The following is a 25,173-nucleotide window of genomic DNA, read 5'->3' on the forward strand; positions in this document are numbered from 1 at the left end:
CTATTGTGTACCAGTGCCCCACACAGATGAGCCACCCTGTTAACCACCAACAAAAGCCTGTGGTGCCAGTATGACAACTGGGGAGAGAGCATATCTCAAAGTTGGACTCCCTGAGACTCTCTGCTGTCTTTTACCATGAATTTTTTCATTGGATATTTGTCAACTTATAACTTATTATATTTACAGACCTCTCTTGCATTAGTGTTCCTTCTTACAGGTTGTACTTATACAGCAAAGTACAGTATATGTTGTTATGACTATTGTATAATCTATATGATTTAATTCATTTCTATATATAATTAAGAACTAAAGTAGATTATTTGTTGTACAAATCAAGGAGAAAAAAATACCTGTATTTTGGAAATGGGTAACTTTCACTAAATTGTATGTACTGTATCTGTTAAATTTTAGAACTAAATTTTGAAATACCCTATAATACTGTTAAGTGTTGCCACAGTGTTTGTTCCTTCAAGACTGCTGTCAGTTATTCCTTTGAAAATGGTATCCATTTGGTTTACTGACTCATCATGCTTACTAGATATGGTGATAAGTGAAATAGATGAAAACAAAGTACTATATAATATTATGTAATATTTACTAAAAGTCTTAAGGTTTATAAAGAGAAGGGGTGGTAATATCTTTTGGCAGTTGCGGGGGCGAGGTGGGGAAAGCGAAGTTAAGGCATAGAAGATGGAGGAAATTTTTGTGAAGAATTCAAAGATGTAGAAGGATTTATTAAACTTGAAGTCTCATTTCCAAAAGTCATGGCAGAAAGGTTTAGAAAGAGGAGCAGGTGGAGGGTAAATTAGGAAGAGGAAGCACAGGACAGTATGGGGATGAAGACACAGCAGAAGGATAAATGGTGGATAGGTGATAAAAGAGGGTATCAGGGGCTTCCCTGGTGGCGCAGTGGTTGAGAGTCCGCCTGCCGATGCAGGGGACGCGGGTTCGTGCCCCGGTCTGGGAGGATCCCGCGTGCCGCGGAGTGGCTGGGCCCGTGAGCCATGGCCGCTGGGCCTGGGCGTCCGGAGCCTGTGCTCCGCGACGGGAGAGGCCACGGCAGTGGGAGGCCCGCGTACCGCAAAAAAAAAAAAAAAAAAAAAAGAGGGTATCAGGGACATGAGATATGGTGGTGGGTTTGGATGGCCACAAGATTGCCAAGAAACAGTTATTTCCAGCAGTTCCCCGTAGATTCTTCTTAGACTTGAGTTGTTGCCAAGATGTGTTGCATTTCCGAGGGAGTTGTACTTTCTGATAGTTTTTTGAAAGGAATCAGAAGAGAACTGGAGTGATTGATGGGGTGAGAGACTCAGGGGTTTGAGGGTACTTATATTATAGGCTCCCAAAGAGATGAGTACTTAGAGGTCTGGCTTTGGTGTGCTGAAGCTGGTGGGTAGAGTCCCTGAGAGTCCATGGCAGCTTGTATGAGTTTTGGTAGTTTGTGTGTTTCAAAGAAGTGGTTCATTTCATCTTTGTTTTCAAATTTTGGGCTATGGAGTTGTTCATATTATTCCTTCATTATTTTTTTAATGTCTGTGGGAATCAGTAGTCATGACCCCTCATTAATTCGTGCCTTCTCTTTCTTTATCTTTCTGTCTCTCTGACTCTGTCTCTGTCTCTCTTTTTGGTTAATCTGGCTAGAGGTTACCAACTTTTGGTTTTTATTAATTTTCTCTGTTGTTTTCCTCTTTCCAGTTTCATTGATCTCTGCTCTAATTTTTATTATTACTATTTTTTCTGCTTGCAGTAAGTTTACATTGCTCTTCTTCAGTTTTCTAAAGTGGAAGCTTAGATTTTTGATGTTTCTTCTCTTCTGATATATTCATTCAGTGCTCTACATTTTCCTCGAAGTACTGTTTTTGCTGTATCTTCAAGTTTTGATAGGTTGTATTTTCTTTAAGATATTTTAAACTTCTCTTGAGGCTTCTTTTTCGACCCAGGTGTTATTAGAAGTATGTTGTTTAATTTCAAAATATTTTGAGTTTTTCCAGCTTTTTCTATTATTGATTTCTGATAATTCCATTGTAATCTAAGAACATGCTTGGTATGATTTCTATTCTTATAAATTTGTCAAGGTGTGTTTTATGGTCCAGAATGTAGTCTATCTGGTGAATGTTTCATATGAGCTTGAGAAGAGGGGTACATTTTAATGTTGTTGGATGGACTGTTTTATAAATGTCAATTAGATGAAGCTGATTGTTACTGCTGTTCAGGTCAACTTACTGATTTTCTGCTTGCTTGATACATCAATTAATGAAAAAGGGGTGTTGAAATCTCCAACTATATTAGTGGATCTGTGGATTTTGAATTCCTTAAAGTTATATCAGTTTTGGGCTCCATATTTTGATACTCTGTTATTAAGTGTATATACACAAAGGATTGTTATGTTTTCTTGGAAAATTAACCCCTTTACCATTATGCCAATCTTTATACGTCATGATTTCCCTTATTCTGAAGTCTGCTTTGTCTGAAATTAATATAGCTACTCCAGCTTTCTTTTCACTTGTTTTAGCATGGTATTTCTTTATCCCTTAACTTTTAACCTGTGTCTTTATATTTAAAGCGTGTTTCCTGTAGGCAACAAATAGTTGAGTCTTTGTTTTTCATCCACTCTGACAATATTTTTTAATTGGTATATTTGGACCATTCACATTTAAAGTGATTATTGATATAGTTGGTTTCATATCTTTCATGTTTGTTTTCTGATTCTTGTGCTTGCTTCCCTCCCCCGCCCTTTTCTCTTTCTTTTCTGGTTTTTTGAGCATTTTATCTCTTAGTCTGTCAATTATACTAAAACTTTGTTTTTTAAGCAATTGTCCTAGAGTTTGCAATATACATCTTATACTAATCTAAGTCCACCTTCATATGATACTACATTGCTTCCTGTGTAGTTCATAAAATATTTCATAAAAGAATATTCTCAGTTCATCCCTTCTGTCCCTGATGGCATCATGTCATTCATTTCTCTTTTCCATATGCTATAATCACTCAATACCTTGTTACTGTTATTAAATATTTATATTTTAGATTAATTAAGAATAAGAAAAATTAATGATTTTCTTTTACCTTTTCTTGTTCTGTCTCTGATACGCTTCCTTTCTTTATGTAGAACTGAGTTTCTGACCTGTATCATTTCCTTCTTCTTGAAGAACCTCTTTTAACGTTTCTTCCAGAGAAGGTCTTCTGACAATGAATTCCCTCAGTTTTTGTTTATCTGAGAAAGTCTTTATTCCTCCTTACTTAGAAAAGGATTTTTTACGTCTAGAATTTTAGATTGGTCCTTTTCTTCAACACCTTAAAAATTTCACTCCATTCTTTTCTTACTTGCTTAGTTTCCCATGAGAAATTCTCTATAATTCTTAACCTTGTTGGTCTATAGATAGGGTATTTCCTCCCTCCCCTTGGCTTCCACCCCCTACCTTTTCTCAAGATTTTCTCTTTGTGTTTTGTTTTATGGAGTTTAAGTATATGATGTCTAGGTTTAGATGTTTTGGTATTTATCCTACTTGATGTTCTCTGAGATTCCTGGATCTGTGGATGGTGTCTAATTAATTTTGGCAATTTCTTGGCCATTATTACTTCAGATATTTCTTAAGTTCCATTTTCTCTTCTCCTTCTGGTATTCCAGTTCCATGTGTCATATACATTCAGAATTGTCCCATAGTTCTTTTGTATTCTATTTTATTCATTCTTTTTTCTCTTTACATTTCAGTTTTGAAAGTTTCTATTATCTTATCCTAAAGCTGGCTGTTTCTTTCCTAGGTTGTGTCCAGTCTCCTGATGAGCTCATCAATGGCCTTATTTCTGTTATAGTATTTTTGATATCTAGCATTTCCTTTTTATTATTCATTAATGTTTCCATCTCTTTGTGTATATTACCCACCGTTCTTTCATGTTGTCTACCTTTTCCATTAGAATCTTTAAAATGTTAATTACATTTATTTTAAATTCCTGTTCTGATCACTCCAAAATCTGATTTGAATCTGATTCTAATGTTTGCTTTTTCTCTTCAAACTTCCTTTTAGTGTGCCTTATAATTTTGTGTTGAAAACTAGACATGATGTATCGAGTAATAAGAACTCAAATAAATAGGCTTTTAGTGTGAGGTTTTATGTTAATTTGGTCAGAAGTTGGTCTGTGTTTAATGTTTGCTGAATCTTTAGATGGCAGAGCCATCAAATTCCTCTAATATCCTTGTGTTTTTCCTCCCCTGTCTTTTTGGGCATCTCAAAGAACTCTTCCTTAGTTGGAGTTTGTGTCTTGCAGCTCTTTCAAATGTAATCTACTATTATACTGGAGCCCTATTGGTGTGTTAAAGTATGGAAGAGGGGAAACATTCTATACTCTTATGATTAAGTCACAGCCTTGTGTGACTTAAGCATCTGTGTCCCTGGGCTGTGACCTTCTTAGATATTTCTTAGCTTTTCTCATTTAGGTGAGACAGGATGACTAGAAGGGGCTGGAGTTGGAAAATGCCATTCTCTCATGTGGTAGAAGACTCTGAGATTTTTTCCTGGAGAGGATGCCATTTTACAGATAATGCTCTAGGCATATTTTACAATGATTACTTTCTCTCTTCTCATGCCAGAGCCATGAGGGGATTTTTCTTGTCTCTTCACCATGAGGATCTTGTGGGGTTCCTAGAGGTAAAACACATGAAAGTCTGGGGGTATCCCAAAGACTGTGTCCCTCAGGAGTTTCTCATCTTCAAGCTAGCCCACACTCAGCCTCCAACAATTCATCAAAATGACCATTTAAATGTTTCTACTATTTACTGGCTCTAGTGGCTTTTGTTCCAGATAAGCAGATTTTGGCTGTGACTCTCTGGATTCACCCATCACTCCGGATTTCAGGGTGGCAATTTGCCCTGCAAACTCAACTCTCTGTTGTGTCCAAGAAAAGTCATGGATTTTCAGTTTGTCCAGCTATTTTCTTATTGTAAGAACAGATGTGATGACTTCCAAGCTCTTTACATGTCTGAGCTGAAACTGAAAGTCCTAGAACTTCTTTTGTATGTTAATGTCTTTGGTTTTCTCATTTCTCCTTCTCAGTTTTTAACCAGATGGGTGTAGGTCAAAACTGGTACAAAATTGTCATATTAGGAGCAAAGAATAAAAATCATAATTTTTGCATTAAATGGTATTGAGAAATGGTTATATGAACTGATAGATGTTTGGGTTGGTAGATAGCTAGATTAATGAAAAGGTGTTTATCCTTCTATCTTTCTTATGATTCCTGGACAATTCATAGGTATTGCTGACTGAAGAATATTGGGATATATCAGTTTAGATGAGAAATTGGCAAACTTCCTTGAAAAACCAGATAGAAAATATTTTAGGTTTTGCAGGTCAGACTGTCTCTGCTGCAGCTGCTCAACTCTGCCATTATAGTGCAAAAGCAGCCATTGATAATACTTAAGTGAGTGTGACTATGTTTAAATAAAAGTTTATTTACAAATATAGGCTATGAGCTGGATTTGACCTGGGGGTCATAGTTTACCAACTCCTGGTCTAGATCAGTGATAGTTACTTTTTATTCTATAGCTCTGGTCTAGTACTGATTATCAAGAGATGCTGGCCATGTTTTATTTGCATATATTCTATTATGTTCAGATATTGAACCATGTTGCGATGAATATTTTAATATATTAGTTAGAAGGGTTCTAAAAATTTTAAGGTTTAAGAGGCACCATAGGTCAAGGCTCAGTTTATGAGAGTGAAAACAATCTCATGTTTGCCCTGAAAATGTGATTCATATTTATTCAGAATAATAATAAAAAAGTTCCCAGTAAGTGTGTAGTTTGTTGGTTTTAAATTGTCTATTTTTATTACTTAACATAATCAGTTAGGCATGACAGGTATTATGAAAGTGAATGACAGAAGCATTGCCCAAGATCAGTAGATGGTAGAGCCAGGACTACAGTCCAAAGGCAATCTGACTTCTAGGGCAGAGCTCTTTCAACATAATATATTGTATCACTCATGTTAACTGGAGGTGGAGTCAATAGATTGAATATTAGCTTTGTTCACAGGCTAATTCTGGGACATTATTCTTAATAAGAAAAGTAGGATTATGTTCATTATTTCAAATAATTCTGTGCTGGGCATTATTTCAAAGCATTTGGGAAGGCAGAAATAGATTTATAAGTTACTAAAATAAATCAGACAAACAATTTTGCATAAAAATTTTGGAATAATTAAGTTGAAAGGGATATAGAGTGTTTAATTCAATGATCTAACTTTAGAGGCAAATAACTTGAGACCCAGAGAAGCTAAGTGACTTGGGGGCCAGTGTAGTTTAATAAAAGAGCATGCAGTATATGTAAATTAAGCCATCATGCTGTATGCCTTAAACTTGTACAGTGATGCATGTCAACTATTTCTTAATAAAACTGGAAGAAAAGAGCATAGTACTGGAAGTTCATAATAGTAGTAAGCTAGAGCCACATTGAGAGAGTCAGTTGTTAAATTTTCAGGAATTTTTGTGAGCTGGTTATTGAATATATTCATGATTAAAAATATATATAAAAACTCATAAATTATATTAAAAACAAAGATTTATATGATCAAAATGCATCACTTACTGATTATTTTACTATATATTTCTGTTTACGCTCTTGAGGTTATTTATATCTAGTGTATCTGTATGGTGGAAGTGTTGTGTAGTGGTGTCCTACCCAACTCTGTTCAGTGAAGTGACATTGATAGCTTTAAAATGACCACAGGGGAGTATTTACACTATAGAAATTGGCAGATGCTACAAGTAACACTCTCTCATCCCTTCCCCACTGCTGCCATGCCTCAAGCTGGTTACTTAATATTTACTAGCATATCATTGGCCATGACTTCTGTGTTATATACTTGTCTGTTTATGTGCCTGGCTTTGCTGCAAGACTGTGAGTTCCTTGAGGTTGTTCCTCATATCCCTGGTACCCAGCACAATGCTTGGCATATAGTTGGCAGACAAATTTTTGTAGACTGAATGGGTGGACTTTATATTCATTCAGTCCTCGATTCAAATCCTGGCTCCATGTGACTTTGTGTTTATTAGTAAAATGAGGATAATAATACCAGTCTTGCATGATTTTTGTGAGGATTAATGAAAAGATCCAGATATCTGTCTGGTACATAGTAGGTGTAAAGAAGTAGTCAACATTTATGATTATAACTTAAGAAGAAGGAGACATAAATGCCATTAGGGCCAGACTTAAATATGCAGAGAGCTTTGTATTAAGTATTTGACTACAAATTGGATAAGAATCAAGAATGTGGCAGTGTTATTTTTGTGAGTGTACATACTTCTTCTCCTTCCCACACAAAATAATGGGATATATTAAAAGGAATATGATATATAAGAGGCAGGAAGCAATCCCTCTGTTGTATTTGGCTTTGTTCAGGCTCTTATTACAGTATCATGTCCAGTTTTACATTGCTCATTTTAAAGAGGATGTCAAAAAACTATATGTAGCATGTCCTGGGAAGAACCAACAACTATGATTAAAGGGATAGAAAATAGGTCCTTTGAGGCAAGTTTAAGGAATTGAGTTTGTTTATTCTGGAAAGGAGAGGGTGAAGGAGTTACTTAACTATTTTCAAGTACATGAAGGGTTATTATAAGGAGGACACTCTCATGTTGTTCTGCAAATGCACAGAGGACCGAAAGAGGAAATCGACTTATTTCATTTAAAGAAAATTGTGTTAAACACTGAAATTGACTGTCAGGGGATGTCATGGAATCTCCATTTTTGAAAATATTTAAAAAGAGCAGCAGCAGATGGTTATTTATTGAAAGGTTTAAATGTTTGACCTCATGAAAGTGACAGGCAGAATTGTAGACCTTGAAGCTTTTTTCACCTCTATGATATGATTTTCTTATATTTTATTGAAACTTACCAAGCATATCCCAGATATCTCATTGGAAAACCACTTACAGTTTGAGAAAATTATTCTTTAGCTTGCATTGTATCTTAATTGCTGGAATTTATCTTGAATGAAGACATTCAGTATTATCTGTCTGCTAATACCTAAATTGAAGTCAGATACAAACAGTCCACGTTTGTACTTTTTATACTCTATTCAACATATCTATTACTTAACAGTGCTCATTGTTAATATTTTTTAAAGTAGTATATTATAAATATTCTGTAACTCTTTTGCGACAGGGAATCCTCTTGGTATATGATATTACAAATTATCAAAGCTTTGAGAATTTAGAAGATTGGTATTCTGTGGTGAAGAAAGTGAGTGAGGAGTCTGAAACTCAGCCACTGGTTGCCTTGGTGGGCAATAAAAGTAAGTTATTAATGTTTATTTATATATAGGAAACTTTATTTGTCTATTCCTGTAGTTTTTATTCCTAAAAAAAAATGATGTTTGGGAACATAAATAGGTACTGTTTTCCTGGAGTGAGCAAGTTGAGGAGAAAATTCCTAAAGATGTGTACAGTCTTTTCAATAAGTTTGATGCTTGATCTATCGTAACTGCTCTGCCGCTTTGGCCAATTCCTTGTTAAGGTAAGTTCTATTCTGCAGTGTGTGTGTGTTTTGGCTTCCTGTTGTCTAAGGAAGCAGCGTGGACTATTAAGAACAGCAACACAGCTGCAGATTTTATGATATTACACTGCAGCTTCAGCTCTGCCCCAGAGATTTTGAGAGATACATTTCATTAAATGATACCCTGTTCTAGGGAAGGAAGCAGTGTCTGCATGGAATTTTGTGTGCATTGTTCTTTGCTCTCAGCGCTCATAAACTTCCTTTTCTAAATTTTTGAGGTTTGTTCCTAAATATAGATTTTTTTTTTTGAGAAAGAGTATATTGGGAGAGGAGTGGTGCTTGGTAAAAATGATGGATAAGTAATTTTTGAGATCTGTCTCTTGGGCTATGATATACAGCATATAAAAATTATAAGACTGAATTCAGTACAGGATTATTATTTGGTTCATAGTCCTGCAATGCATTTACCCTGGTAAAGGAGACCTTAATAAGAGTTTTCAAATATATAAGATATGATATTACCTAATCTTCTACAACCTATTTGAGGTCAGAAAAAGAGAAAATGAATTTAAATTATACCATGGAGGATTCAGGTCAGGAACTGTTTCCTGACTATAAGCTTTGTTAAATCAATACCCAAGTATACTACCAAGAGAATTATCTTCTCCAAAAGTCTTTAAAAATGCAGTGCATTTTTTTTGTCTATAATTGTTTAGGAAATAGTACTTCCTGAAGGACCAAGCCATGATTTCTTCATTATGTGGTTTTGCACACTTAGATGAACATTTAATAAATCCAAGCCTTACTTCAAAACCATTACAAAACAGGTGTGTATATCATTTCCCTGAAGAGTTAAAAATATAAATTTTATAATACTTTCTAGAAAACAGTATCACATATCACAAATGGATGGCTTGGGTAAAAGAAACTTTTTTTTTTTAAAGCTTTAGTTAAATTTTGCTCATCTATTTTTTAGATCTAATTGAGTGAATCAGATGCTTTTCAATTCATTGAAATCCCCCTTTACAAATCATAAGTTTTGATGAGCTTAGGTTCTGTTTCTGAGTGCAGCTTTTCATTTTAGGAGATAGTTAGTCATTCGTCATGTCACCAAAGCATTGTTTTATATTATAGTTAGATTTGTGCTTTATTGGAGGTTTCCTGTCACTTTTTGGGAAATTATAGAGTAAGGGAGTGATGGGGGTTGGGATTTGTTTTCATTTCTTTCAGGATATAATCTAACTACATCTGGAGTAATGGTGTAGTGGTGCACAATTATATACATTATGTTATGTGTTTATGCTATCCTGTGAGGCCTCCGCCATTGGTCACTGTCTAAGACAGGATGTCAGGCTAGATGGGCTATTGGACTGTGCTGGTGATGCCATTCCTGGGTTTCAAAAACAAACATTTATATGATTATATGAATTTATGCACAAAACTGTTACAGGGTTATGTTTGAGATATAATTGCATGAAAGTCAAAAGAATTTTTTCATTTTTGGTTTAACTCTAACCCCTTTCTTGTATTTATAATACTTTCTTTCAGAATATGATCATATAATAGAGTATGCAGACACACAGAATGTTACATGTGTAAAATTAAGTGATTAGAGATGAACATTTTCCTGGATATTATTTACTGCTCTCTGTCACCGGCCCAGTTTCATATGATCAATATGATCATGTAGTGAATGATCTTACAATTTGTGTTTACAAGTTGATGTTACATTATAGTAGTATGCACTCATTTTCTTTTTTGGGAATATATTAAAAAGCAAAGACTTTTTTTTTGAGCAACACCAAACTAATTAAAGAGATTTTATTAAGAGTTTCTATATCAAGGGCCTCATGAAACATTGGAACGTTTTCCAAGTCAAGGAAGCAGCTCCCAGATTCAGAGAATGTTCCAGATGGCAAGGCTTTCACAGTTGTTTCATCTGACTTTTTTCATTCATCAGATGAGTGTTATATTTGTTCAGTCTATTGTTTCTTTTTATTCCTCTTTTTCTGCTTTCTCTTGAGTTAATTGATCATTTATTATTACATTTTATTTCACCTATTAACTTATACTTATATAACTTATAATATATAACTTATATAACTTATAATATATAACTTATAATATATAACTTATATAACTTATAACTTATATATTATATATTTATATATTATATTTTTAGTTGTTTCCTTAAGATGTTCACTATACATCCTTAATTAGTCTACCTTCAAATAATAGTATATTTCTTCGTGTGTAGTATAAGGAACTTAAACATTAGTGTTTAATTACCTCCTGCCCCAATCCTTTGTGTTATTATTGTCAGATATATTTTTACATATTCTATAAATAATTTTTGCTTTAAACAGTCATTTAGCTTTTAAGAGCAATTAAAAATAAGAAAAAAGGTACATTTTATTTTACATTTACTTATTACATTGCCAGCACTCTTTATTTATCTGTTTAGATCCAAGAGTCTGTTTGATAGCAGATTCTGCTTGAAGAACTTCCTTTAACATTTCTTTTAGAGTAGATCTATTGACAATGAATTTCCTCAATTAAAAGCAAAGACTTTAGATACTGGTTAAAGGCAAAGCAAAAGAAGCATGATGGGAAGACGTTTGAAGCTGAATTATTATGATCATTATCTATATACAGAGTCATCATCTGCCTAAATGATCTTCTAAAAATTCGTTATTCTGTCCTATTCTTTGCTTGAATAGAAAGCATATGTTGAAAAGAACTATGTGTAGGCTATGAAAATATTGGCAGCAGTAGCCAACTTTTAGCCAAAGTTTAGCAAAAAGATGGGATACAGAGAAAATTTCCATACAAAGAGTGTGTGAATTTGTTCCATAGTAAGAGCTTATCATTAGTAAGTTATAAAATCATGTACTTTTTATTAAAATATGGTAAACTCTCAGAAATTTGGGCTGAGGATTGAGAATAGTTTTAGGTAAAGATGAATTACAGGTTTATTTTTGTAAAAATTACATTTTATTATGGTTTAACTAGTGTAGGTTAATGATATAGGCAGCAGAGGAAGGGACTTGCTTTAATGAAATAGAATTGATAATTAGTAAGTTAATTATTTCAGTATATAATACTTAAAAGTATATAATATATTTGACCCTTGAACAACACAGGGGTTAGGGGCATAGTTCCTTCCTGCAGTCAAAAATCCACGTTTAACTTACAGTCATCCCTCTGTAAACTCTGTTCCTCCTTATTCACGGTTCTGCATCCATGGATTGAATCAACTTCGGATCATGTAGTACTGTAGTATTTACTATTGAAAAAAAAATCTGCAGGTAAGTGGACCTGCACAGTTCAAACCAGTGTTGTTCAAGGGTCAACTGTACTTAAAACAAATTAATTTATTTTATTTTATATTCAATTCTAAAAGGTTATAAAACAGTAGTGTTATTTCTTTGTACTGTTTAAGATTTTAAATGAAGTATTGAGTCGTGGTTAAGATCAGAGGGTTTTAAATTTAGATAGACTTTGCTTACAAGCCCAATTTCTTCACTTATCAGCAGTGTAACATCAGACAAGTTATGTCTTTAAGTCTCAATTTCTTCATCTGGAAATAAGGATAATGGTTTCTGTCTGATAAAGTTGGTTTAAGGATTAAATGAGCTATTACATAAAAGCACTTGGAACACATCTTCTGTACACTGTAAGTGCTCAATAACTATTAGTTATTATTATTATTAATCATAATAGCCTTTTAAAAGCATGGACTATAGTTTCAGTTAGAAAGATCACAAGTTACAAATTAGTACAGTTGACATAGATATTTTACAAAAGTAGCCTGAAGAAAATGGTTCCTAGAGAATTCCTTTGTCACCATCTTATTCCTTGCTTTTTACCACGATAGTTCTCATGCTGTGTGTTGGGTAGGGCAATTCATTCAGAAAACATTGTCGAGTGCCAGCTATGTGTATTCAGCTAGTCATTGTTAATTTGTGCAAAGGTTGAACCACAGAGAGTGCTTAAGGAGTGATTGGGACCTGCTAATCTGGGTCTTAATTTTATTCTTTTTCTCTACCATCTTCAAGTTTTCTAGGAATTTGACTTTCTTTTGCTTTGTCTGGTTGTTGGGATTAATAAATAAAATTATGTTCAAATTTCCATGGAAGGCCCTACTTTTCCCTAGTGAGGTAAAAAAATATTCCTGGTAGTAACTTTCAAAATGGGAAAGAGGGAGGATTCCCCTGGTGGCACATTGGTTAAGAATCTGCCTGCCAATGCAGGGGACACGGGTTCAAGCTCTGGTCCGGGAAGATCCCACATGCTGCGGAGCAACTAAGCCTGTGTGCCACAACTACTGAGCCTGCGCTCTAGAGCGTGTGAGCCACAACTACTGAGCCCGCGTCCCACAGCTACTGAAGCCTGTGCACCTAGAGCCCATGCTCCACAACAAAGAGAAGCCACCGCAATGAGAAGCCTGCGCACCACAACGAAGAGTAGCCCCCGCTCACTGCAACTAGAGAAAGCCTGTGCACAGCAAGAAAGACCCAATGCAGCCAAAAAAATAAAAATAAAAAAATAAATAAATTTATTTTAAAAAAAATGGGAAAGGGGTAAGTCATCTACTTATTCTGTGTGTTTTGTGGAAGTTCCATTGGAGTTTGATGATGTCTGCAGCTCCAAGTACAGTGCGTTGTCTGATCGGCTATGAATATAGCCACATAGCACCTGGAAACAATTATATTACCATCTAAGGCAACTTCTGCACCAGGCTTAATACCTGATTTCCTGGCCTTGAAGGTCTTGCTCTCCCAGCATCGGGGCACTCTCACTTGATCAGAGCCTGCGCTGCAGAACCTAGGGATTTTCAATATATGACCACTTATTACAGGCTTATTACAGGTGCACCTGACCATGGCCCAACACACAATCATCCACTCTCATGTGAACTATGGCTTCCTAACTCTTCCTCCTGCTCTTAGCTTTGATCTCCTAAATCCAGTTCCCAAATGGCAGATCATACTGTATGACTTCTCTCCTTAAAACCCTCTAGTACTTTCTCATCACACTAGAATGAAATCCAAACTCCTTATCCAGTTTCATCAAGCACAGGGTTATCTGGCTCCTACCTACATCTCAGACCTCATTTTCTACTAAATGCTCCCTTGTCCACTATATGTGTAAGGCACATTTGTCTTGGCTGGCTCCATTTTGTCATTTGGATCTCATCTTAAATGTCATCTCCTCAGAGTTGCCTTCTTTGACCACTCAAATGTAAACGAGTCATCAAGTCCCTTTTTGTCAGGACGTTCTGTTTCAGTTATTTGCATAGTCTCATTGTCATCTGATATCATTTCTTGTTTGTTTCTTGTCTGTCTAAGCTCTGTGAAAGCTAGGGACCTCATCACTTAGAACAATCTCTGAATGAATGAATACCAAATGAGTGAATAAAAGCCTTTTCAGGAAGACTGTCTTGAAATTAAAAGTGTATATGGCCTAGGATATGTTATTCAGGGAAAATGGTTTTCTTAATAAAGTAGGTAACAGAGAACTTATTAGATGGCCTTCAGGCCCAACTGGCCTAGTGAATTCCACTCTGGTGAATAATGTCAGAGTTTCTTAAGAAACACATTGAAGTTATATTATGCTGGGTCATGTTAGAGATAAAATGTCATAGATTTTATATCATGACTTTAGGTTAAATAAATCTAAAAAATTTAAGAATTTTGCTTCATTTTCTTGTGACTTTTACATACTGGTAGAAACTTACACTTTCAACTTTTTATTTACAAATTTTAAATTTGTTTAATTTAAAAATCAGAGTCTGTACTCAAATACACTTTTAGTTTTTCTTTTAGTGGTTCAGGGAAAGTTCAGATTAAAATGAAATGAACACTCAGGAATATTAATTTTTTAAAGATTAATTTTATATTCAATCCATGTTTTATAACCACATGACATTTTAATTTGTCATTTTGTTATTTTCTATCTTTAAGCTGTTATGTTTTCCTACTATCTGATCCATCACCTAGTTTCTCCCCTGACTAGCTAACATTCTCAGTTGGATAGATTGTAAACAGAAATTAACAGGGTTGCATAGGAGCTGCCCCCTTCCTGATTTATAGCATCTTAGTTAGTGGAGGGGTGGTGGTTATCAGTAACTTGTATTGGGAGTAGGAATTATCATGCTCCAGTATAGAGTGGATGGATGAATGATTTCTACTCTTAAAGATATTAAACAGATCCTTTCCCAAATAAAGACTAATAACTCAGATTTTTAAACAATCTTCATGACAGATGAGGGCATAGAGAAGAGTGCATCAACACTAATTAACAATGTTGAGTGTATATTCTTCTTAACAGTGATTGATTGTTCTTGGAGTACTATCTCTGCCCAGGAAGTGATGTTTTACACTGTGAGGTTCAAAGGTTACATTTTAATGTACCCTGTAAGTTGTGTTCCCTGAACTCCATGGAAATGTATTAGTAAAACAAGTAAATTTTAAGTTGAAAATTTTACTGATGCTCTCAGTAAAGTTATCACAAGGCTTTTAAAGACTCTTCTTTATTCTTCATAATAGATGAGTATAAGAGATGGCTTTATGTCCAGCTTTAAGAACTTTATGGGAATTTACATGAAAGTACTTACCTATACTGCGACTCTTTTGAGTTTTCAAAAATTCTTATTGTATCTGGAGAGTGGAAATGTGAAACTATGAAGTAAGTAACATTTACTTTGATTCCTGTTTTGAAGGATTCATATCAACTTCTATAAAAGTGAACAAGTGAGTCATTATTACCAGTTTGTTTAAAAGAGTTTACAATTTATAAAGCATAAACAAAAACTCTTTTGGGGATTTGAAAAGTTCATTCTGTTTATACAGTCTAAATTATAACATTCTGCCCCTTACCCATTTACTTTAATATGGTTCTTTTTGTTCTGGTGATAGTAATCCCAAAAGTATCAGACCCAAGTGTCTTTTTCAGATGGACCTAATGTTTCTGTTGCTTCATTTTTTTTTTCTTTTTGCTTTTTCCTCTCTTTATATATAAATTTGTCAAATAGAGCTATGACTATTTACATACTGGAGGATGCTGGTAGCATCTTATTCTGTTACGGATAGCATCAGTGTTCTGTATACTGAGTGAGAGAGTATTTTAATATGTACGCTTACAGCTGTTCTCTTATGTGGTATTTCACACTCCTACTGTACTTTAAGAACACTGATAGTATTTCAAGTTTAATTGGTTGAGTAGTTTTATCAAGTTAAACGCATAAGCTTGCATTCACACTGGTGTTGTGACTGATACATTGGGGAAGAAAATGTCAAATAAGTGCTTTTTCATAATACTAATCAGAAACTATTTTTCACCTGACAGTTGTTGCAGTGATGTTATTATGTCATTTCATAGTTACTTTTTTTTAGTTGGCCTACTTTAAACCATTTTGGCAATATTACAGTTTACTTAGCTTGAGAAGTTTAAGGATTTTGTGGTTTTGTTTTGTTTGTTTTGGGGGAATTGTGTAAGCATTTCGATCATAGCAATCTGTTTATATGATTTCTGTCTGTCTTTCATTGTCATGATAGAGAAAGTGTATTAAATGCTAAAGAAAACATAATCCACCTGTTGTTTCTTTTATGATGACTCTCTGATTTTAAATTTTAGAAGAAATTAAAAATTAAATATTAAAAAAGAATACAGCTATAAAAACTTTGTGATAAGATCTGAGATTTTTATTAATGTAATTTAAGCCCCTTTAATGATTTACTTTATATTTGCTGTGATTGTTTAATAAATCCAATATAGATTAAAAGAACACTATAGTGGGGATCAGAAAACTTTGTCCTGCTACTGTCATTTTATCTAGCTACATTACCTTGGCAATTTATTTAATCACTTAAGATGATCCTCATGTATAAAATAAGGGGATTGTACTAGGCAATCATGAGCACCTTCTATTCCTAAAATATGATGACCCAAACTATGTTTAGTTGTAAGTCTGATTAAGTGAACATATTTGTTGCCATACAATTTTAAGAGAGTTTAACTTTTCATGTGATTGAAATCCTGTCTTCTTATCTTTGCAGAGATGATTTCTTAGGCTCATTTTATCATTCAGTTATTAGATTATTAAGTATCCATTTTCTATATACATGAATAGGTGCATATACCTAATAACAATAAATATAACCAAGATTTATTGAATTCTTAGTATTTGCCAGGCACACCCTGGAAATATGACCAACTTTCAAGTGCTTTTTGGGGCTCTAAAAATAGCATTTCTTTTTTTTCTTTGAAGTATAGTTGATTTACAATATTATGTTAGTTTAGGGTAAACAACATCATGATTCAATATTTTTATAGATTATACTCCATTTAAAGTTATAAAGTATTGGCTATATTCCCTATGCTGTACAATATATCCTTGTAGCTTATTTCTTTTATACATAGTAGTTTGTACCTTTTAAGCCCCTACCCTATCTTGCCCCTCTTCCCTTCCCTCTCTTTACTGGTAGTGACTAGTTTGATCTCTATAATGTTCTGAAAAAGTCATCTTTTTTAGAGTAGAGTTTTTTATTTTATTTTTTTACTGTTTGGAATTATGTAGGTGTTCTGTAACTAAAGCTCCATGAAGGCAGAGACTGTCTACCTTGTTCACTGCTGTGTCTCTAGTATCAAGCTCAGTCCCTGGCACACAGAAAATGCTCAATAAATACTTGCTATGAATGACTAGAAAATTATTAATTCTCTACCTTAGTAAAAGATGAAACTATGGAAATTTTGAGATGATAAAGAGAAAATAATACTGTTTTTTTTCCTAGCTTTTGTAATACTGTGAGGCTAGATTTTTCATCTGGAAGAGGCATATAATAACAGCCTCACTTGGGGCTTATGAGTTACTACTACATAAGATCATGTAAAATGCCTCTGACATTACACACATAGTTCTTTTGAAAATGAAACTCTTAGCCCTCATCGCTTAATTTTCATTCAAAATTTTAATTTTAAAAAGATGAGAAGTGGTATTTTCCCTTATGGATATTTATTTTATAGTGTGTTCTAGCACCTTAATATCTTTAATATAGAGACAGTATGAGTAGTGGTCAAGGACACAGACTTCTAAGTAAGACCACTTAGTTTCAGATATGGGCTCACTTATTTAAATGTGTGACCATGGTAAGGTACTCACCCTCTTTGTACTTAGTTTTGTCATCTGTAAAATGGAAATAACAATAGCACCTACCTTATAAGGAGGTCGTTATAAAAATTAAATATATATAAAACTCCTAAAACCGTGCCTGGTATATATAGGTGCTGTGTGTGTTAGTTGTTATTATTTTATTTCCCACTCTTTCTCCAGATCCTCTCTTCTAGTTATGGGTACTGGGAGGAGGTATTGCCAAGTCTCGTATATTTTTAATTTAAGGATTTAAAAATCAAAAACATTAAAGATTTTGTGGAATGTCTTTGAAATACATAAAAAATGATTAAAATTTTGGTTATAATTATTGTTTGGAAGCCACCCTTCACTTAACTTGTAGTTTAGAAGTATATTTTTCTGAAAAAATATTTAAATTCTATTAATGGAGGTGATATAATTTTGATATTCAATCTGAATGGTGAAAGCTGGTGTACAGTTGCCATGAATTTTTATCTCAAGTTTATTTTGCTTTTGTAGACATGTGTCTAATAAAAAAAAAGATGCTGCATAAACCATCGTTGGAGTTTGAATGTACTTCTGTTTTTGGTTGAGGTATAAATGTTATTTCTGGCTGTGTCCTTCATACTTAGTTCTTCTTACAACAAATGGAAAGGCCTTAATTGTACCTAAGGGAATAGTTAATCCACAGTGGACATATGGTGGACAAAAGCCGAGTCTAGTAAATGAAATAAAATTATAAATGGTAAAGATTTGAATGCTTACAAAGTCTGGCAGCTATAAAAGATAGTGTATTGTTTGAGATTAGCAAATTTTCTCTGAAGCATGATAGTAATAATTCTTTTCTTGGTGTGTTTTTGTTGTATATTTATATGTAAATTCGACTGAAAGACATACTCTCAACTTATGTATAAAGCATATTTGTCTTTTATTGTTCATTAAGCTTTGTGATGTGACTTTGACGTCAGTAATAAAGGCTGATGATATCACATTTTTGGAAAGTTACTGCTCTTTTGATTGGGGGCAGTTAATTAGCATTAACCCAGAACAGCTCTTGGGCTTTATGGATTTGAGCATTATATGTGGTTGCACTGCTCCAGCAAAAGGTTAAGTATTAATGGAAAATGGTCACAGCCCTTTTACTTAAAGAAAACATGTTACTTGTAAGTTTTCTTTTGATTTTACTTTTACAGTTACATTGAATGTCTTCATTCATTTAGCCATCCATAAAGCAAATATTGTTGCACATGCGGTGGATAATAAGTCTTTTTAGGACTACTTGTGTGGCATGTCACAGATCATTAACTGCAAGTAACCACCTGACTTGAGGGAAGCCTGGAAGCATCATTATAGTGAAATAAGCTTTTATTTAGGTATCACTGCAGCACATTGATTTATTGACATGTCACCAATTGCTGCTGTGAAAATATATTCTCATTATCATTCAGGGAATGGTAAAAATTAACCACTGTATACTGTAAAAGATATATATTGCTAACAGTGGAAAAAATAAGAATAAATATTATGGTCTGTATTTTTCTAATAATTAAAGAATTAATTAGATGATTAATTAGGCTAAATTAGGTAATTCTTGTAGGATGTTTTCACATCTATGTGTGATTCTATACATGTGTTAAAGGCATGTTCTCAGTTCTTTCTAATTTGAAATACCTTAAAATTAAGCAGCATAGAAAGATAATAGCAAACTTAATATAACTATTGTATTTAAGACAGTCAATCCATAAAGTAATAAGCTCTTTCTGTGAGCACATGGCTGCTTCCTAGGCACATATATCATGAATCCAGCCTTCAGGAAACTTGTCTTTTTGTGGAAGTAAGATTAACATAATGGACAAAAGGTACAAAAGAAAAACAACATATAGTTTAGCACTACTGTTTCAATGAGAGGGAAAGGATTAAGAGGAATGTAGACCTCAAACTGAGTTTTTGCAAAACTGGTAGGGTTTGGATACATCTTGTTATAGGTAAGTCTTGAGCCAATTCAGGGGTATCTCTGCATTTGGAATTTAATGTTGGCTTTTAAAATTTTTTTTTAATTTATTTTTTATTGGACTATAGTTGATGTACATTGTTCTGTTAGTTTCAGGTGTATAGCAAAGTGAATCAGTTTTACATATATCCACTTTTTTTGATTCTTTACCCATATAGGTTATTACAGGGATTGAGTAGAGTTCCCTGTGCTATACAGTAGGTCCTTATTAGTTATCTATTTTATATATAGTAGTGTGTATCTATCAATCCCAGTCTCCCAATTTATCCCTACTCTCCTTTCCCCCCTGGTAACCGTAGGTTTGCTTTTTACATCTGTGACTCTATTTCTGTTTTGTAAATAAGTTCATCTGTACCATTTTTTTTGGATTCCATATATAAGTGATATCATATGATATTTGTCTTTCTCTGTCTGACTTCACTCAGTATGACAATCTCTAGGTCCATCTGTGTTGCTGCAAATGGCATTATTTTGCTCTTTTTTTATGGCTGAGTAATATTCCATATTATATATGTACCACATATTTATCCATTCCTCTGACGATGGACCTGTAGGTTGCTTCCATGTCTTGGCTATTGTAAATAGTGCTGCAATGAACATTGGGGTGCATGTATCTTTTCAAATTATGGTTTTCTCCAGATATATGCCCAGGAATGGGATTGCTAGATCATATGGTAGTTCTGTTTTTAGTTTTTAAGGAACTTCCTTACTGTTCTCCATAGTGGCTGTACCAATTTACATTCCCACCAACAGTATAGGAGGGTTCCCTTTTCTCCACACCATCTCCAGCATTTGTTGTTTAGATTTTTTGATGATGCATTTCTCTAATAATTAGTGATGTTGAGCATCTTTTCATGTGCTTTTAGGCCAACTGTGTGTCTTTTTTGGAGACCTCCTAGAGTAATGAAAATAAAAACAAAAATAAATGGGACCTAATTAAACTTAAAAGCGTTTGCAGAGCAAAGGAAATCATAAGCAGAACAAAAAGACAACCCACAGAATGGGAGGAAATATTTGCAAACGAAGTGACCAACAAGGGATTAATCTCCAAAAAGAGCTCATGCAGTTCAGTATCAAAAGACAAACAACCCAATCAGAAAATGAGCAGAAGGAGCAATCCCACTACTGAGCATATAACCTGAGAAAACCATAACTCAGAAAGATACATGTACCACAATGTTCATTGAAGCTTTGTTTACAATAGCCAGATCATGGAAGCAACCTAAATGTCCATCGACAGATGAATGGATAAAGATGTGGCACATATATGCAATGGAATATTACTCAATCATAAAAGGAACAAAATTGAGTTATTTGTAGTGAAAGAGATGGATCTAGAATCTGTCATACAGAGTGAAGTAAGTCAGAAAGAGAAAAACAAATACCATATGCTACCACATATATATGGAATCTAAAAAAAAAAAAAGGTTCTGAAGAACCTAGGGGCAGGACAGGAATAAAGATGCAGACATAGAGAACGGATTTGAGGACATGGGGGAAAGGGGAAGCTGGGACGAAGTGAGAGAGGAGCATTGACATATATACGCTACCAAATGTAAAATGGATGGCTAGTGAGAGGCTGCTGTGTAGCACAGGGAGATCAGCTCGATGCTTTGTGACAACCTAGAGGGGTGGGATACGGAGGGTGGGAGGGAGGCTTAAGAGGGAGGGGGTATGGGGATATATGTATACATGTAGCTGATTCACTTTGTTGTACAGCAGAAACTAACACAACATTGTAATGCAATTATACTCCAATAAAAATGTAAAAAAAGAAAAAAGAAAAAAGAAAATGGGCAGAAGATTTAAATGTTGACTTTTTTACAAAAAAAAAAAAATCTCCTAAGAACTCATTTTAGAGTTTCTTAAAATATGAGTTCCACTTCCATATTTTGGTGTTTGTTTCCATGCTAGGAGGATCTAAATAACAAAAAATATTAGAGCCTGTATTAGTTTGCCAGGGCTGCCATAACAAAGTACCTCAAACTGGGTGGTTTAAACAACAGAAATTTATTTTCTAACAGTTCTAGAGGCTAGAAGTCTGAGATCAAGGTGTCTGTAGGGTTAGTTTGTAGATGGCTGTCTTCTCCCTTTATCTTCACATGGTCTTTCCTTCGGGCATACCTGTGTACGAATCTCCTTTTTTAAGGATCGCAGTCATGCTGGATTAGGGCCCATCCATATGACCTTCAATTTTACCTTAATTACTTCTTTAAAGGCCCTTATATTGAAATAAAGTCACATTCTGAGGGTCTGGGGGTTAGAACTTCAACATATGAATTTGAGGGAGAGCAGGTTTGACATAGTTCAGCCCAAAGCAGAGCCATTATGCTTTAATATGTTAGAAGTAAATCTCAAAGAATCAGAAGTTGAAGCTAGAATAATACAGAAATCTTCTGATTTTATTATTTCATTTACTAACGAGGAAGACAAAATAAGAGCTCTTTTGAAAACGTTATGAAAATCAATGGACGTTAAATTTGTAGACCACCTTTGAGTATTTAATATATGAAACTGTGGATTAGATTATTTGAATCACTTTTTGTTATCAGAATCAAATGCACATACTATGCAAATTGTTGGAAGAATGTTTCTAAAAGCAAATGGTGCCCTCCTCCTTTTTGTTCTGTTCTGGTACTTCTAAAATTATAATGGAAGCCAAAGGAAAGGAAAGTGAGTTGATTTACAGAAATAGAATATCACATATGACTTTTAGAACCACGTAGGCATACATTGAAAATACTGTGGGTTCAGGTCCGGACTACCGTAGTAAAGCGAATATCACAACAAAGTGAGTCACACAATTTTTTTGGTTTCCCAGGGCATATAAATGTTATATTTACACTATACTGTAGTCTGTTAAGTGTGCAATAGCATTATGTCTAAAAAAACAACATACATACCTTAATTAAAAATACTTTATTGCTAAGAAAACACTAATCATCATCTGAGCCTTTAGCAAGTTGTCTTTTTGCTGGTGTAGGGCCTTGCCTCATTGTTGATGGCTGCTAAATGGTCAGGGTGGTAGTTGCCAAAGGTTGGGCTGGCTGTGGCAATTTCTTAAAATGAGACAATGAAGTTTGCCTCATTGATTGATTCTTCCCTTCACAAACACTTTCTCTTCTGCATGCAATGCTGTTTGATAGCATTTTACCCACAGTAGAACTTCTTTCCTCAGACATAAAAAAGAATGAAATACTGTTATTTGCAGCAACATGGATGGACCTAGATAATATTATGTTTAGTGAAATAAGCCTGACAGAGAAAGACAAATACTATATGATATCACTTATATATGGAATGTAAAAAATAACACAAAGGAATGTATATGTATACATGAAACAGAATCACAGATACAGAAAACTTGTGGTTACCAAAGAGGAGAGGGAAGGGAGGAGGGACAAATTAGAAGTATGGAATCAACAGATACAAAATACTATATATAAAATAGATAAGCAATAAGGATTTACTGTATAGCACAAGGAATTATACCAGTTATCTTGTAATAACCTATAATGGGATATAATCTGCAAAAATACTGAATTACTATGCTGTAAACCTAAAACTAACACAATATTATAAATCAACTATACTTCAATAAAAAATCAACAACAAAAAATAGTCACCTGACAAAGAAAAAAAAAATTGGAGTCAGTCCCCTTAAACCCTACTGCTGCTTTGTCAACTCAGTTTATGTAATATTCTAAATCCTTTGTTGTCATTTCAACAGTCTTCACGTCATCTTTACCAGAAGTTGATTACCTCTCAAGCAACCACATTTTTTAGTTATCTGTAAAAAGCAACTCCTCATTCATTAAAGTTTTATCATAAGATTGCAGCAATTCAGTCACGTCTTCAGGCTCCACTTCTAGTTCTGTTGCTGTTTCTGCTACATCTGCAGTTACTTCCTCCAATGAAGTTTTAAACCCTTCAAAGTCATCCAAGAGGGTTGGAATTAACTTCCATACTTCTGTTAATGTTGTTATTTTGACTTCTTTCCAAGAATCACTAATGTTATTTAATGGCATCTAGAATGATGAATCTTTCCAGGATGTTTTCAATTACTTTGCCCTGATCCATCAGAGGAATCACTATCTTTGGCAATTATAGCCTTACAAAATGTATTTCTTAGATAATAAGACTTGAAAGTTAAAATTACTCCTTGATCTAGGGGCTATGGAAAAGATGTTGTATTAGCAGGCATGAAAACATTAATCTCATTGTGCATCTCCATCAGAGCTCTTCGGTGACCAGGTGCATTGTCAGTGAGCAATAATATTTTGAAAGCAATCCTTTTTTTTCTGAGCAGTAGGTCTCAACTGTGGGCTTAAAATATTTAGTAAACCATGTTATAAATAGATGTACTGTCATCTAGACTTTGTTGTTCCATCTAGGAGCACAGGCAGAGAAGATATAGCATAATTTTTAAGGGCCCTAGGATTTTCAGAATGGTAAATGAGCATTGGCTTCAACTTTAAGTCATGAGCTGCATTAGCCCCTAACAAGAGAGTCAACCTGTCCTTTGAAGGCAGGCATTGACTTCTCTCCAGTTGTGAAAGTCCTAGATGGCATCTTCTTCCAATATAAGGCTGTTTTATCTACATTGAAAATCTGTTGTTTAGTGTAGCCACCTTCATCAGTTAACTTAGCTAAATCTTCTGGATGACTTGATGCAGCTTCTGTATGAGCACTTGCTTCACCTTGCACTTTTATGTTATGGAGATGGCTTCTTTCCCTAGACCTCATTAATCAACTTCTGTTAGCTGCAAACTTTTCTTCTGCAGCTTCCTTACCTCTCTAAGCCTTCGTTAGTTAAAGAGAGTGCTTTGCTTTGGATTAGGCTTTGACTTATGGGAATGTCTTGGTTGGATCATCTTCTTTCCAGACCACTAAAACTTTCTCCGTATCAAGAAAAAGTTTGCAAATGATGCAACCAACAAGGGCTTAATTTCCAAAATACACAAACAGCTCCTACAGTTCAATAACAATAAAACAAACAACCCAATCAAAAAATGGGCAGAAGACCTAAATAGACATTTTTCCAAAGAAGGCATACAGATGGCCAATAGGCACATGAAAAGATGCTCATCATTGCTAATTACTAGAGAAATGCAAATCAAAACTACAATGAGGTACATATATACAATGGAATGTTACTCAGCCATAAAAAAGAATGAAATAATGCCATTTGCAGCAATATGGATGGACCTAGAGATTATACTAAGTGAAGTAAGACAGAGAAAGACAAATATCATATGATATCACTTATATATGGAATCTAAAAAAATGATACAAATGAACTTATTTAGAAAACAGAAATAGACTCATAGACTTAGGACAACTTATGGTTACCAAAGAAGAAAGGTGGGGGGGAGTGATAAATTAGGAGTTTGGGGTTAACATATACACACTACTATATATAAAATAGGTAAACAACAAGGACATACTGTATAACACAGGGAACTCTGCTTAATATTCTGTAATAACCTAAATGGGAAAAGAAACTGAAAAAGAATAGATACATGTATATGTATAACT

At 34.3% G+C, this 25,173-nt stretch overlaps 1 protein-coding gene across 4 annotated transcripts in view; it reads left to right on the forward strand.

Moving 5' to 3' along the window:
• The window catches only part of RAB28 (RAB28, member RAS oncogene family), a 95,552-nt gene that overhangs the window by 13,883 nt on the left and 56,496 nt on the right, over nt 1–25,173 (forward strand). For all 4 annotated transcript variants that reach the window (XR_003432213.1, XM_027103349.1, XM_027103347.1 and 1 more), the window contains exon 4: nt 8,162–8,291. Coding sequence is in view for 3 of the 4 variants with exons in the window: in XM_027103349.1 (XP_026959150.1) it covers nt 8,162–8,291 (130 nt within the window). In the remaining variant the exon portion in view is untranslated. The remainder of the gene's footprint in view (nt 1–8,161; nt 8,292–25,173) is intronic.

This window comes from Aethalodelphis obliquidens, unplaced genomic scaffold (genome assembly GCF_003676395.1).
Source record: "Aethalodelphis obliquidens isolate GAN/ISIS:26980383/991018 unplaced genomic scaffold, ASM367639v1 scaffold6, whole genome shotgun sequence".
In the NCBI taxonomy this organism is placed as follows: Eukaryota; Metazoa; Chordata; class Mammalia; order Artiodactyla; family Delphinidae; genus Aethalodelphis; species Aethalodelphis obliquidens.